The 12,889-nt window shown below is 45.9% G+C and overlaps 1 protein-coding gene across 2 annotated transcripts in view; it reads left to right on the top strand.

Annotated features, from left to right (window-relative positions):
* Positions 1-12,889, top strand: part of DSCAM (DS cell adhesion molecule) — a 713,077-nt gene that overhangs the window by 623,305 nt on the left and 76,883 nt on the right. For both annotated transcript variants that reach the window (XM_057504762.1, XM_057504765.1), the window contains exons 19-20: positions 1,565-1,720; positions 10,579-10,712. In XM_057504762.1, coding sequence (XP_057360745.1) covers positions 1,565-1,720; positions 10,579-10,712 — 290 coding nt within the window. The remainder of the gene's footprint in view (positions 1-1,564; positions 1,721-10,578; positions 10,713-12,889) is intronic.

The following is a 12,889-nucleotide window of genomic DNA, read 5'->3' as shown; positions in this document are numbered from 1 at the left end:
AAGCCAAATGTACCCTTTGGGGACTGCTCTTCTGCACTGCTTTCTCTGTCCAGCAAAGCACCCTGCCCCCAGACCTCGCCCACAGTCTGCTCCAGGTGAGAACAGGCCTTTGGCCTGCAGTCAGGTCTGGGGCCATGTCTGGGACCCAACACCCCTTACGTGCCACTTCCCCACACAGGGTCCCTGGCATGTGTGTGACAAATCCTAGCCACCCACGTACTATTTTAACTTCAACTTTTCTCCTATGTCCAGTTCCACCCTTATCCTTTGGGAGACAAAAAAAAAATCGAGAAAGACATTCCACAGTCATCACAATCACAGAACGGGTAGCCATTAATCTCTGCATGAATCCTGCCTACGTGACGGTTTCACCCAGTGGCCACAGCAGAGCGCCGAGCTCATGCACGGTGGACAGGAGGCCATGCACTGTGCCTCTCAGCCCAGGCCCTCAGCGGCTACACGAGGCTCCCTTACCTTCAGCAAGGTATCGGGCCTCTCTCTGCCTCAGTTTCCTTGCCTGTAACATGAAAGGGTTGTAGAAGTTATAGAATTGCTGTGCTGGTTAAATGCATTCACATTTGAACCCAGAACAGTGCTGGCATCTAAGTAAGCATGCAGGGCTTGTCAGCTATCTTTACAACCTGCTACAAAGGTGGCCTTCACTACAGCCACCTTCAGGGGAATCCCTCCCAGACTGCGGCCTCCTCCTCATTCTCCTAGTAACCTATGCCCAGGCATGCAGGTGGTACCCCAGAGTCCCTGGCCAGCCACTCTCCCTGGGGGCAGCAGCTCCTCTGGCTGCTCTGCAAGCGGCTCCTTGCAGAATCCAGAGCACCCACAGGGCTATATAGCACGTCAGTGTAAGTTTTCAAATTGCCATGTATAATATGCTTAACATGGGAGAGCATAACGTTCCATCTTTGAATATTATTAGCTGATCCCACTCCAGAAAATGAAGCATTTTTAGCTAACACTAAGTTTCTGACACATCAGCATGTCACTCCAGCAAGAAAGAGGTTCACTCCAGGTAAAAGGAGGAGTTTGCTGAGCCACCTCATTTCAACCCAGATATCTGAGAAGAAGTTAAGTACTTAAAAAGACATGTATGTTAGAGTCTGTTTTTTTAAACAAAAAACAAAACTCAACTTGCAGAAGCTTCCTGATGAGCAGTTGGAATCACATCCACAGAGGGAACTTCATGTGGCCTAGGCTTCCCCGGACTCAGGCTGGGTGTGGGGGGCATGGCTGGTTAGCCGCGGCCCGAGGACTTCTGGGAGTGGCAGCTGCGGGCTGATGTTGGGTTTGTAACACTCAGCTTGGAGTGAATTGCTCAGTTTCTCAGTCCAATGCTGCACCCAGTGTTCCGTGGCAGTTGGGTGTGAATGATCTGCTCCAAATGGCCACAGAGTGTCAATGTCATGCAAAGGCCATGCACCTTCCATCTGAGTAATTCCAGGGTGTGACAGATGGAGACCTGCGGCCTGGTGCCAGGCAGCAAGCACACTGTAGGAGAAGAAGCATGTCCATGGCCACAGTAACCCGACTGCGTCTCCTTGTCCTCCAGAGCTGGGCGAGATTAAAAATGTCACTACGACGCAGCCTTCCCTGGAGCTGGATGGGCTGGAGAAGTACACCAACTACAGCATCCAGGTGCTGGCCTTCACCCGCGCCGGAGACGGCGTCAGAAGTGAGCAGACCTTTACCCGGACCAAAGAGGACGGTGAGATATGGGGTGGCGGTGGGTGCAATGCCATGCTCCTGTCTGAAAGGCCAGGGGATGCACGAAGCTCCTGCCAAATGGCAGCATTCCCAGGCTAAAGCTATTGTTGGGGAGCTGGGTCAGAGAGCCCACCATTAATTCATCACCTGTTCTTGGCTTTGCCCTGTATGAACCCTCTGCTGCCCTCCCAGAATATTCCAGCACGATTCAGACCATCGACTTCCTGTGTCACCTCTGTTTGATTTACCCATTGTTTCTCTGTTCCCCTATAATTTTTCTTCCTTTTTCTTTTGATTTTTTGGCTCAGTATTACTTTAAACAAAAATGCCTTTTATTCTAGAGCTGTAACACATGCCATACTTGATTTGTATCCCATTATGATAATTTCAGTGGCTCCTTTGCTATTAGTGTAAGTTCTGATTATTTCCATCCTTCCACGTGAAAATTATGTAATAGCCTAAGTCATATTATCCTATGCCAGCTTTAGATTCACTTTAGAAGAAGCCCTTAATTTGAGAACTTCATGCTAATTTTCAAAATTTAATACAAGAATTCATGATGATTTAGTAAAATTTTGAATCACAAAGCATTTTGTTTCAGACCATTAATTCTTGCTGTTCCGTAGTTTGGGCTTGGTTATGGGACTATTTTCCATACCTATAAAAACTACATGGCAATTAGTTTTCCACATTATTTTAAGGGAAACCTTGAGGGCCATATACAAGCCTGTTTGAAAAACAGTTAAAGTTGCAGTAAATATGATAGCAGTAGTGAGAAAGCATTCTCCACCTTAACAAAGGAAGGAACAACTGATGTCAAATCGACACCCACATGGGACTCTCCAAATCAGAGCCCAGAATTATACTAGAGGAAGGGTCGACATGGAACCTAAATAGGTGACCATACACCTAAATCTGGTGCTGATTTTGGCTCTGCAATTTATTTTGTCTTCTTTCCAGAACTCTATTCCCCAGGAAGCTGAGCAGGGTGGGGGTGGGAGAGCTTTTGCTCACAAATGCCCATGTATTGGTAGGTTCAGTGCCTAGGCAACCTCCTTCACTACAGAGAAGATGAAACGTGCTGTGGTTCCACCCCATGTCCATCCTGTGGCAGCAAAGTCAGGGACTCCTGCACGAGGCCTGGATGGGCTCCTCTCTTCAGCCCTTCTGTTCCCCAGCACTGCTTCTCTGCTGTTCTTGCCTTCTTCCAACTCACTCTCTGCTCTCACCTCAGAAAACCCCAGCCTGCTCCCCCAAACAGTACAGGAGCCCATCCTTACATGGTATCTTCACCCTCTTTCTAGTCCTTCTTGCTTTAGGGCCTGCACACAAATTAATCCTCACGAGCTTGAGTTTTTCTAGCACAGGAAGATAGCTCTTCCCAGGAATATGCAGCTGTCAGCCAATTCCGCTCAAGAAAATTAGATGATTTAGGGAAATCTAAGGTCAAAATGCAATGCCACTGGGAAGTCACACATGAATAGAGAGCTCTGCAAAGCTATCTCCTAGGTGAAGACAGCCATAATTTAATTTCTAAAAATGTAATGGATAAAGAGCCATATCTAGATACTGGCCCTGTCACCTGCATGCAGCTTGCAGGACTTTGGACATCTTACCTAACCTTCTCTGAACTGGACTCGTGTATACAAAATTACTGTAATGATCAGAATGCATGGAATTAAGATATAAAAAGCCAAGTGATGTGTGGAAACACTTAGCTTGACACACAGAGGGATCATTACTGACACTAGATGTTCGATTATTTGATCTGCACTCCTTCAGAGCAGGGGTGGAACATTCTTTTGCACTGCTAAGTAATAACACAAATGTCACTGGAATTACTATTTAAGGAATAAATTGATCAGCAACATAAAATTTGACACCTGCAATTTTCAGAGGGACTTACAGAAATCCATTAAGAAAGGAAGGGTCTCCACAGCCCTTTATTGACTGGTAATTTTGGATCAATTTTTAATTAATCCTCCAGTTTTAGAAATCATGGAGTACTGTCTCAAAACTTGACCCTGAGCCCCAGAGTCTAATTTGTCAATCAATTATTCACTGCCTTCGTATCTGGTACCGATGATACATGGAAATACGATCGACTGTGGCCGAGCTGCCTTAGGTATAACCAGTTAGCCCCGGAACGAGGTGAAGAATTCCACTCGTGCTGGTGTGTGGGACCAAGAATGATGCTGAATTGAGGGTCAATATTTTCTTAGGGTAAATCATCAGCATTTTTTAAAAGAAGCAGAGCAGAGATTAGTTGGAAAGGGAAAAATTAGTGTAATAATGAGCTTTACTCACAGATTCACATTTAAAAAATCAACTGGTTTAGAAATGGCAAAGAATGGTGCCAGCCACCCTTAAGACTAGTATCTAACATAAACAGGCATTTAAGCAGTTTATAGAACCGAATGCAATTTTGTATCCAATTTAGAAAGGAAAAAGGCTAATTAGCATGGAAAGAATGCTTAATCAACTTAAGAATTTAGATCCTGTTTATACTTCTGTTATGAAATCTTATCATTTTAAAATTTGGATTACACTGCCAACTTCATTTAAATTATGTAAACATGTAGATAAAATTGCAGTAAAATAATGATAATTGCCAACATTTATTAAGTTCTTCCTCACTAAGTCACTGTTGAAATTTCAGTGTTTATTGATGCTCTCACAAGTAAAAAATTTTAATACATTAACAACAAACATTCAACTCAGTCCTCTATGTTCAACACATTTCTTAAACTAGGGTCCCTAACTCCTCAGTGTCAGCAGGCCTGGAGTTTTAAATTATGTAATTAGGTCACTGATCACCTTTAAAAGAAAAATTCCTGGTAAAACATTCCAAAATAGAATAAAATGATAAATAAATCAAAAAATAGAATAAATAGATAAATAGAACAAAAAACAAAAAAGACAAGTTTACCTCTGCAGGGGATAATTTGCAATTGAAATACTTTTTAGTGAGCACATTTTCTGTGCCTGCCTTAAGTGGGTTCCCAGCCTCTATAAAGATTCTTGGGCCCGTGGACATATTCTTGGGTCTATAAGCATATTCTCTGGCCTATAGACATAGTACCAGATTCATAAGTGTGGTCTCAGGTCCATGGGCATTTTCTGAGCATCTGTGAGAATTGCTCAAGTTTCAGATTCTCTTCCAAGGACTACCTAATCGATGAGAACTTGTACCTTTATTACTCTGCAAGAATGCAAAAGATTATTTGCTGATCTGGCTTTCTGGTTTTGAACACACGATAACTAATTCTGAATTCTAAAACGTTTATGAAATCCTAATACTGTTTGATTTATTGAGACTATAATCTGAGCAAAGCCGTGAGGAAAGAAAACACAAAACACAATCTATTAATTTTCCAATTGCTATTTTCATTCTGCAGGCATAAGGTAGTTTTGGCCCTGATCCTTTTCTGCAAAAGTAAACATTTTATATGTATAAATAGAGGTGTTGGTGTTTAAGGTCAAATATTTGCCGAGCACATCACTGACGCACACAGCTCCATGCATCTTTGCTCCCTCCCCACCACGATCCACAATCTCTTTGGAAGGACATCTGAGAGTAGAGCTGAGAGTGAGTGAAATGTAAGCAGACATCAGGGGATCTCTGAGTCCTCTGGCCACCACATCCTGAGCCATATATTCTCTTGAATGCACGGATGGTGTGTTCTCAGGTGTGTAACCAAACCTCAGTGCACCTTAACAGCAACGGACTGTGTGTCCATGTGTCTAACCACCAACAGTGCTGCCCCCCCAATGGACACTGAAGGTATCGCGTGCCCCGGGAAGGCCTACCCATCAAATAATCAATGGATATCAATAGTGCTTGGAATCCAGCACAGGGCAGTGCTGTGTGTGCTCTGGGCAGCAGCAGGCTCACCAACAGAGCCACAGACCAGGATGCCCCAGAGGCCTCTGCAGCGTGGGTCTCAAAGCTCCCCTACTAGAGTGATTCTCGTGCAGATTCCTAGGAAGTCCTACACTCCTGGGTGGGACTCAGTGGCAACCAGTGGCAAGCGAAAGGCCCAGTGGGGACCCCACGCTCCCCACTCTGCTTCAAGAAGAGCCACTCCATTTCCAAATGTGCTACATACTGTTTTCACACATGATGCTTTAGTTAAAAGATCTGTCTGCTTTAAAGAATGTTTGGAAACCACTTCCCTAGTAAAAGCAAAGGCCAAAGTAGGGGAATCTTGTGGAAATGGGGAGAAAAAAGAGCCACGCGTGCGTGGTTTGGCCACAGTGACAGGCGGGATTGTGAATGCCTCCACCTGACATCATGCCATCTGCCCACAGCTCAGGAGGCCACTGTAGAGTTTGGGCTCAGGTGGATCTGAGTGGACCTTGACGGATCACATATACGCATGTATGCATGCACACACACACCTTCTTATGCCTGATCTCTAAGACCAGAAAACAATTAAGACAGAAATGAAACTGAGTGTGTGCATACATAGTCAGACTTTTGTCGCACTTAAACCCAAGGCAGTATTTTTTCAGAGCCCTGTCTTTGATGTTTTACATTAAGATATTTTATTAGACACCTCTGTATGGATTCATTTTTTATGCTGTGCAACAAACTACCACAGACTCAGGAACAACACAGCTTTATTATCTCACCATTTCCGTGGGTCAGGGGTCTGGTAGGGGTTAGCTGGGTCCCCTGCTCAGTCTCGCAGACTGAATTCAAGGTGTTGGCTGAGGCTGGGGTCTCATCTGAGGTCAGACCCTCTCCCAAGCTCACTGCTTGTTGCCAGGAACCAGTTGCTGTGGTTGCAGGGCTAAAAGCATCTCCTCAGCTCCCAAAGGCCACCCGCCATTCCCTGTCACATGTCCCCTCCACAGCAGGGCAGTTTGCTTCTTTAAGGCCAAGAGGAGGTGATTTATAGACCCTCTTGTTTTTTAATTAAAATATCATTGATATACAATCTTATGATGGTTTCACATACACAGCACAGTGGTTCAACCTTCACCCACATTATCAAGACCTCACCCCCTCCATTGTGGTCACTGCCTAGACCCTCTTTTAAGGGACTTGTCTGATTACTTCACACCCACACAGGATACTCTCCCTTTGGTTAACTTAAAGTTCCCTGATTAGAACTTTGCTCTATCTTCATTCAGACTGTCTACACTTTTGCCACGTAGCATAACCTGATCATGGGAATGATGCACTCATCAGTGATAGGCACCTCCCACATTCAAGGGGGAGGAATTACGAGAGAGTGAGAATATTAGGCACCATCTTAACATTCTCCCTACCACACTGTAGCTGACAAGACCATCTTGAATTCATTTAGAAAGGCTGTGTTGAGGATCTAGTGTGTCCCAGATACTGGCCCAGGCACTGGGGACACAGCAGAGGACAGGTCACAGTGGGGCTTGCAGGCTGGTGGGGAGACAGACTTAGCAATCCCTCTGAGTGGTGATGACAAGAAGCAGGAAGGAGAAGAATCTTAGGAGACAGCAAGGAGCCCTGACCAACTTGGCTAGTAGGTTGGGGATGATTATTGTGAGGCAGTGATATTTAGCAAGAGTTCTCATCTTTTGATACCTGACATTCTCGATACCTGGTGTTTATCTCTCAAAACTAAGTCATGGAGTAAAGGCCAGGATCCTTTCGTGACATGTAGTGTAAGGAAGTGCTGATGATTATTACAAATGACAGCTAGAGTTTATTGGGTGCTTACCATATGCCTTCTTTCCATGAACTTTCTCTCATAGTACAACCATGAAGAGGTACAGTTATTGTTCTAGCCTCATAGGTGAGGAAACGAAGGCTTATTAGAAGAATGAATGAACTTTCCCAGAACATAGAACTAAGTGATGAGCTGGACAAAAGCCTGCAGTGGCCTGCAGGGCCTGCACTTTAACCATTGTGGCAGAATCCAAACTAGAACTGAAATTTGTAATTCCAGCTCAGAATGTTGGCTCGGTGATCCAGGGAACTTTTCCAGAAGGTCTTTGTCCTCAGTTTCTATGTAGTTATTTTGCTGTGCAAAATTCTAGTAACCCTAAAAGGAGAGATTGCACAAGAGAGAAGCCAAATCAGTGCTTCTGGAGCCAGATGGGGGCTGAGACAGTAAGTGCAGTTAAACAGCCTTTAATCTAATGTGATCAACACAAATTATTGGAAATAATTGATTAAAGTGATGAGTCACTACACTTTACAGTGACCAAGAGACATGCCTTACACACCGTATTTTAACTTAAAACCTTCAAATATAGATTTATTATCTAATCATTGTCTAATCAAATGATCTGGTCTCATGTCTTTAAGCTTTGGGCGAAGAGAGTAGAATTCTATGTCATCTTCTATTCCATGAACTATATTCACTATGGATTATCTACAATTTCCAGTTTAAGTTCCTTGATAGTGGAGTAAAAGCATGTCACCATTTGCCAAAAATCTGTTTGCATGAATTGTTTTTGGGATATTTTTGTCTCGATTTTTGCCACTTGTCCCATTTTTCTCCATGGCCGTGGCCCAAACCTAATTGAGCCCTCTTTTTTTAAAACTTACCTTTAAGAAAGCTTTCCTAAGAAGTCCCACCAGTTGTCACAGAATCAGCTTTCTTTTATACTCCTATTATGTTGGTTTACATAACAAGTACAATTGTCACAAACAGAGTGGAAACAAGTGTGACCAGCTCCTGTTAAGTAGCCATGCAAGTGGATTTTGACCAAGTATTTGGGCTCCTAGAAAGAAACGGGCTGGAGGGATGCTCGTCATGACCAACACCAGCCATGTGGTTGGCTTAGACACGGCCACCGTTTGAAAGTATAAAATCTTGGGACCAATTTCTGGCAAGTCCCACTAACAGCAAAGGGTCTAAAAAAGGGAACACATGTGAGTGATGAAGCCTGGGTTACCACGTCCTTGGCAACGAGGCACATTGAACGCCACCCAGAAGGAATGGAGGGTGATGGCTGATCTGGGTCCTCTGTGAAGGTGAGCCCATCAAGCAAATGTCTCCTCTACCGCTGGTGTTCAGGAGAAGCCCTGTGGCTCTGAGCCAGGTTGTGAGTTTGGGGGTGTCTCAGCTATTGACCTCATTGATTAGAAACCTGAGCACATGTCCTCCATGGCAACACGTGGTGCCTCATTGCCACAGACGTGGTAAGCCAGGCTTCATCGCTCACATGTGTTCCCTTTTCTGGTCCCTCTGCTATCAGCGGGGCTTGCCAGAAATTGGTCGCAAGACTTTATACTTTCAAATGGTGGCCATGTCTAAGCCAAGTTCACTCCCACTGCTGGTGCTGGTTTTTGTTCTTCTAACTTAAGGGGACAATCATGAGATGCACATTCAACTCCAAGAATATTTATTTACTAAGCAGTTACGTTGTTATTGGAGCAATGAGTCTCAAAGATTCTCCAAGGGCTCAAAAGGGACTGATACTGGTTTGAATTTCAAGGCCTACATGGAGGCGGACCCACCCTCCGCGTGGACAGTTAGCCCAGTGACAGGCAAGAGCCCCGAGGGAGGCGTCTCCCAGGGCGACAGTGACACTGTTTCCTCTCCCCCAGGGTCCCACCTGCCACACCCCCTCCTCTCTCTACAGCCCAGGGAATAAAAGAATGGGGGAGGGAGAAGTGCAGTCATCCGGTCTCACTCCCAAATTGTACCTGATGTTGTTAGCACCATTCTCAGCCTCCTTAGGTGGTTTCAGATGGGGTTTGTTGAAGACTGTTTCCCCTTAGTTGAAGGGACACTTCACAGTGTTTGAGGGAAGAAACAGTGGCGTCTGGTTACAGGGGTGGTTCGCCCTCACTCTTCTAACTCAGGAGGCAAGATGTCCTCCCAGCCCATTCAGACCCAAACACTATAGCAGAGACAAACGGCCCAGAAGCTAAATGCTCCAGCTGTCCAGAGGCAGGAAATCGCCACGGACTGAAGTGGGCAGAAAAGGCTCCCAGGAAAAAGGGACTTGAACTGGCTGGATTAGTTCTGGGAAGGTTCCTGACCCTTGTTAAAGCACAGCAACAAAGAACGGACTTTGTTCAGGGGACCGTGGCGAGCTGCAGGTACAGGGTCTACACAAAGGGGCCGTGCAGTAAGGGAGAGACTGGGCTTGACTCTGAGCACAAGTAAAAGGGGGAGTTTATAGCCAAGGAGGAGAGGGGAAGGGCCAGGGTTGCTGGATGAAATGTCAGGGGTGAGGACTGTTCTGAGTCAGTCTAACAGGCCTTCAGCTGAAGGCAGGCTGGGGTGACCAGATGTTCCCTGGGGGATGGTGGAGAACAACGCTGATCAGAGAGCAGGGTGATTGGGTGGATACTGAAGGGATTCTGGCTGAACTGATTTAGTGAGATTTTTGCTAAAGCTGGGTTCTTAAAGGACATGCCCAAGGACTGGGCCCTGTGGGGCTTTTGGCTTATTGGACAAAGAGAGACGCCTTGTCAGGACCTGGGGCTGTAACAATGCACACAAGCCAGGGGCTTCGGCCGCAGAAAGGATTGCCTCCCGGCTCTGGAGGCCAGAAGCCCAGGGCCAAGGGGAGCGGAGGGCTGGTTCCCTCCAAGTGCCCAGGCGGCAGGGTCTGTCCCCAGCTGCCCTCCTTGGCCTGTGGGTGCCGACTTCTCTCTCTGTGTGCGTCTGTGTCCAAATTTCCCTTTGTTATAGGGACACCAGTCCTGTGGGGTTAGGGTCACCCGAATGACCAGTTTTTCTTGATTTCCTCTATAAAGACCCCATCTTTAAGTAAGGCCACGTTATGAGGCTTCATCGTACGGATTCTGAGTGGACCTGGGCCCAGCTGGGGCCGGGGGCAGGGGGGACAGACAGAGCCGGCCTGAGCGCCGCATGGAAGCTCCATGTGTGACCACACGCCCGGCTCTTCCAGTTCCAGGTCCTCCCGCGGGAGTCAAGGCGGCGGCAGCCTCGGCCTCCATGGTCTTCGTGTCCTGGCTCCCTCCTCTCAAGCTGAACGGCGTGATCCGGAAGTACACCGTGTTCTGCTCCCACCCCTACCCCACAGTAAGTCGGCAGTGACCGCGTGCCTTTCGGGTGGCTCAGAGGCGAGCTGTGCGTGCTCACTTGGGGCAGCTGGAGGCCTCGTCTCCCACCTAGCCAGGTCTCCCAGTGGTCTGACGTTTTCCCTTTGTCTCCACTACAAACCGACGTCCTCACTGACACCTCACTTGAAGACACACTTCTGAATCATTACAAGGGACGTATCGGCTAGAATTATTGTTTATTTGGTGGCTTCCCACAAAACTGCCAGCCGGCTTACCAAAGTCAAAGCCCGAAGGCCCTGACTGCACCTTGATTGATAGTCAGTGGGCAGCACCTACTGATTTTGCTGTTGGATTCACCATTCCGTGCACGTCAGCCCTGCCCTGCCCTCTCCCTCCTCTGCTCTCACCTCCTGCCCCACCTCCCTGCTGACATCCTTCCCCACTGAGAACCAGCAGCAGACAGCCCCCTTGGGCTGGAAATCAGGGGCTTACTGCAGACCTAGAACCCTTACAATAGTCTGCTTGGTACATTGTGAAGGAATTAAAAGTTAGGACTTAATGTTTCCAAGTGTGATATTTATTATCATTAATATCATTACTACCAAATAATAATTATAGAGTTAACCTGCTTCTCAGACCACATACAAAAATGTACCCCAGAGGGAAATTTCAGAGAGAAAAAAACAAAAATCATACAAGATGTGTCATATCTTCACAGAAATGTCGATGGCATTTTCTGAGGTCACCACATCTAATAAATCTTTCTCTCTCCCAGCTCTCAACACAGAACTTGACATATACAGTCATTCAAGAAGTATTTGTAAAGTGAATACACAAATTATTTTTGCTTTTATTATGGTGAAATACTCTTACATAAGATTAACCATTTTTAGCATTTGTAAGCGTACTATTCAGTGATATTAAGTATATTCCCACTGTTGTGCAACCATCACCCCCACCCGTCTCCAGAACTTTATCTTCCCAAACTGACACTCTACCCATTAAACACCAACTCTCCATCCCTCTCCCCCAGCTCCTACAAGCCACCATCTAGGTTCTGTCCCTATGAATCTGACTGCCCTAGCGACCTCTCATAAGGGGAATCCTACAGAATTTGTGTTTCTGTTGATGGCTTACTTCTCTTAGCATAATGTGTTCCAGGTTTACCCATGTCATAGCATGTGTCAGAATTTCCTTCCTTTTTAAGGCTAAATAATATTCCTGAACTATTTACTAATCTTTTCATCAAAGTGAGATATTTTAGAGCATCACTTTATCAACAAGCCTAGAGTCTGCAGGGAAGCTCAAGGCTTCGTCACACACCCAGATAGCATGATTAACAGCGGGGATCCAGGGGGTCAGCTCACAGAGGTCCCATCTCCCATGTGTTCAGCTCACAGAGGTCCCTCTCTGCTGAAAAATATCCAGTTCCATTGTTTATATGTCACCGCAGCTCCTCTGGAGTTGAAGTAAAGATTTATGTGTAAACTGGTGAGAGTTGGGGTTCCATTTGGTTTTGTGGGGGATCCTCATTTGGTTTCAGATATGCTGTTAATTTTACCGCTGAATCCTGTCATCAAACCCCAGAGATGCAAAGCAAGGGAATACCCATATTCCACCGGACTTTGAAATGCTTCTTTATTTCCATTCATTCATACTTCCATTCACCCATTTGCTGAAGTTCTAACATTTGCTTGACTCCAACAAGCCATAAGGAGACTAGCAGGGCACAGAGAATGCCAGTAGCTCACTCATTCTGTCCTCCCCATCTGTCTTTGTCTCTAAACTAAAAGCCCCAGCCTGGCTCACTCGAAATGAGTGCTGAGGGACTGTCGCCTGGGTGGGGGGGCCCCCATTTGTGGGGCCATATTAGTCTCCATCCACCCAGCCTATGAATTACATACAATTTAAAAAGGAAGAGTTACATGTCCTGAAAACATGATAAGACAGTCTCTAGGATGGGGTAGAAACTATCTGCCCGGGGATTTCCATGGTCTCTCCATGCACCGAACAATGGGATTTGACCACCCAGTACCTTCTCAACAAGATCCTTCCAAAAACAACAGTAATGAGATCAAACCAACCAGAAAATAGGAAATGGCATCTGACTTTCTCACCGACAGCCTCTGGCAGGGTGTCTCTGTTCTGCCTTTTAACCATATTAGAAAACACTATAGATCTAAACATGTGATTATC

The sequence above is a fragment of the Manis pentadactyla genome, chromosome 1 (genome assembly GCF_030020395.1).
Source record: "Manis pentadactyla isolate mManPen7 chromosome 1, mManPen7.hap1, whole genome shotgun sequence".
In the NCBI taxonomy this organism is placed as follows: Eukaryota; Metazoa; Chordata; class Mammalia; order Pholidota; family Manidae; genus Manis; species Manis pentadactyla.
Note: the sequence above shows the minus strand (reverse complement) of the source record. Positions and strands in the feature narration are given on the sequence as shown.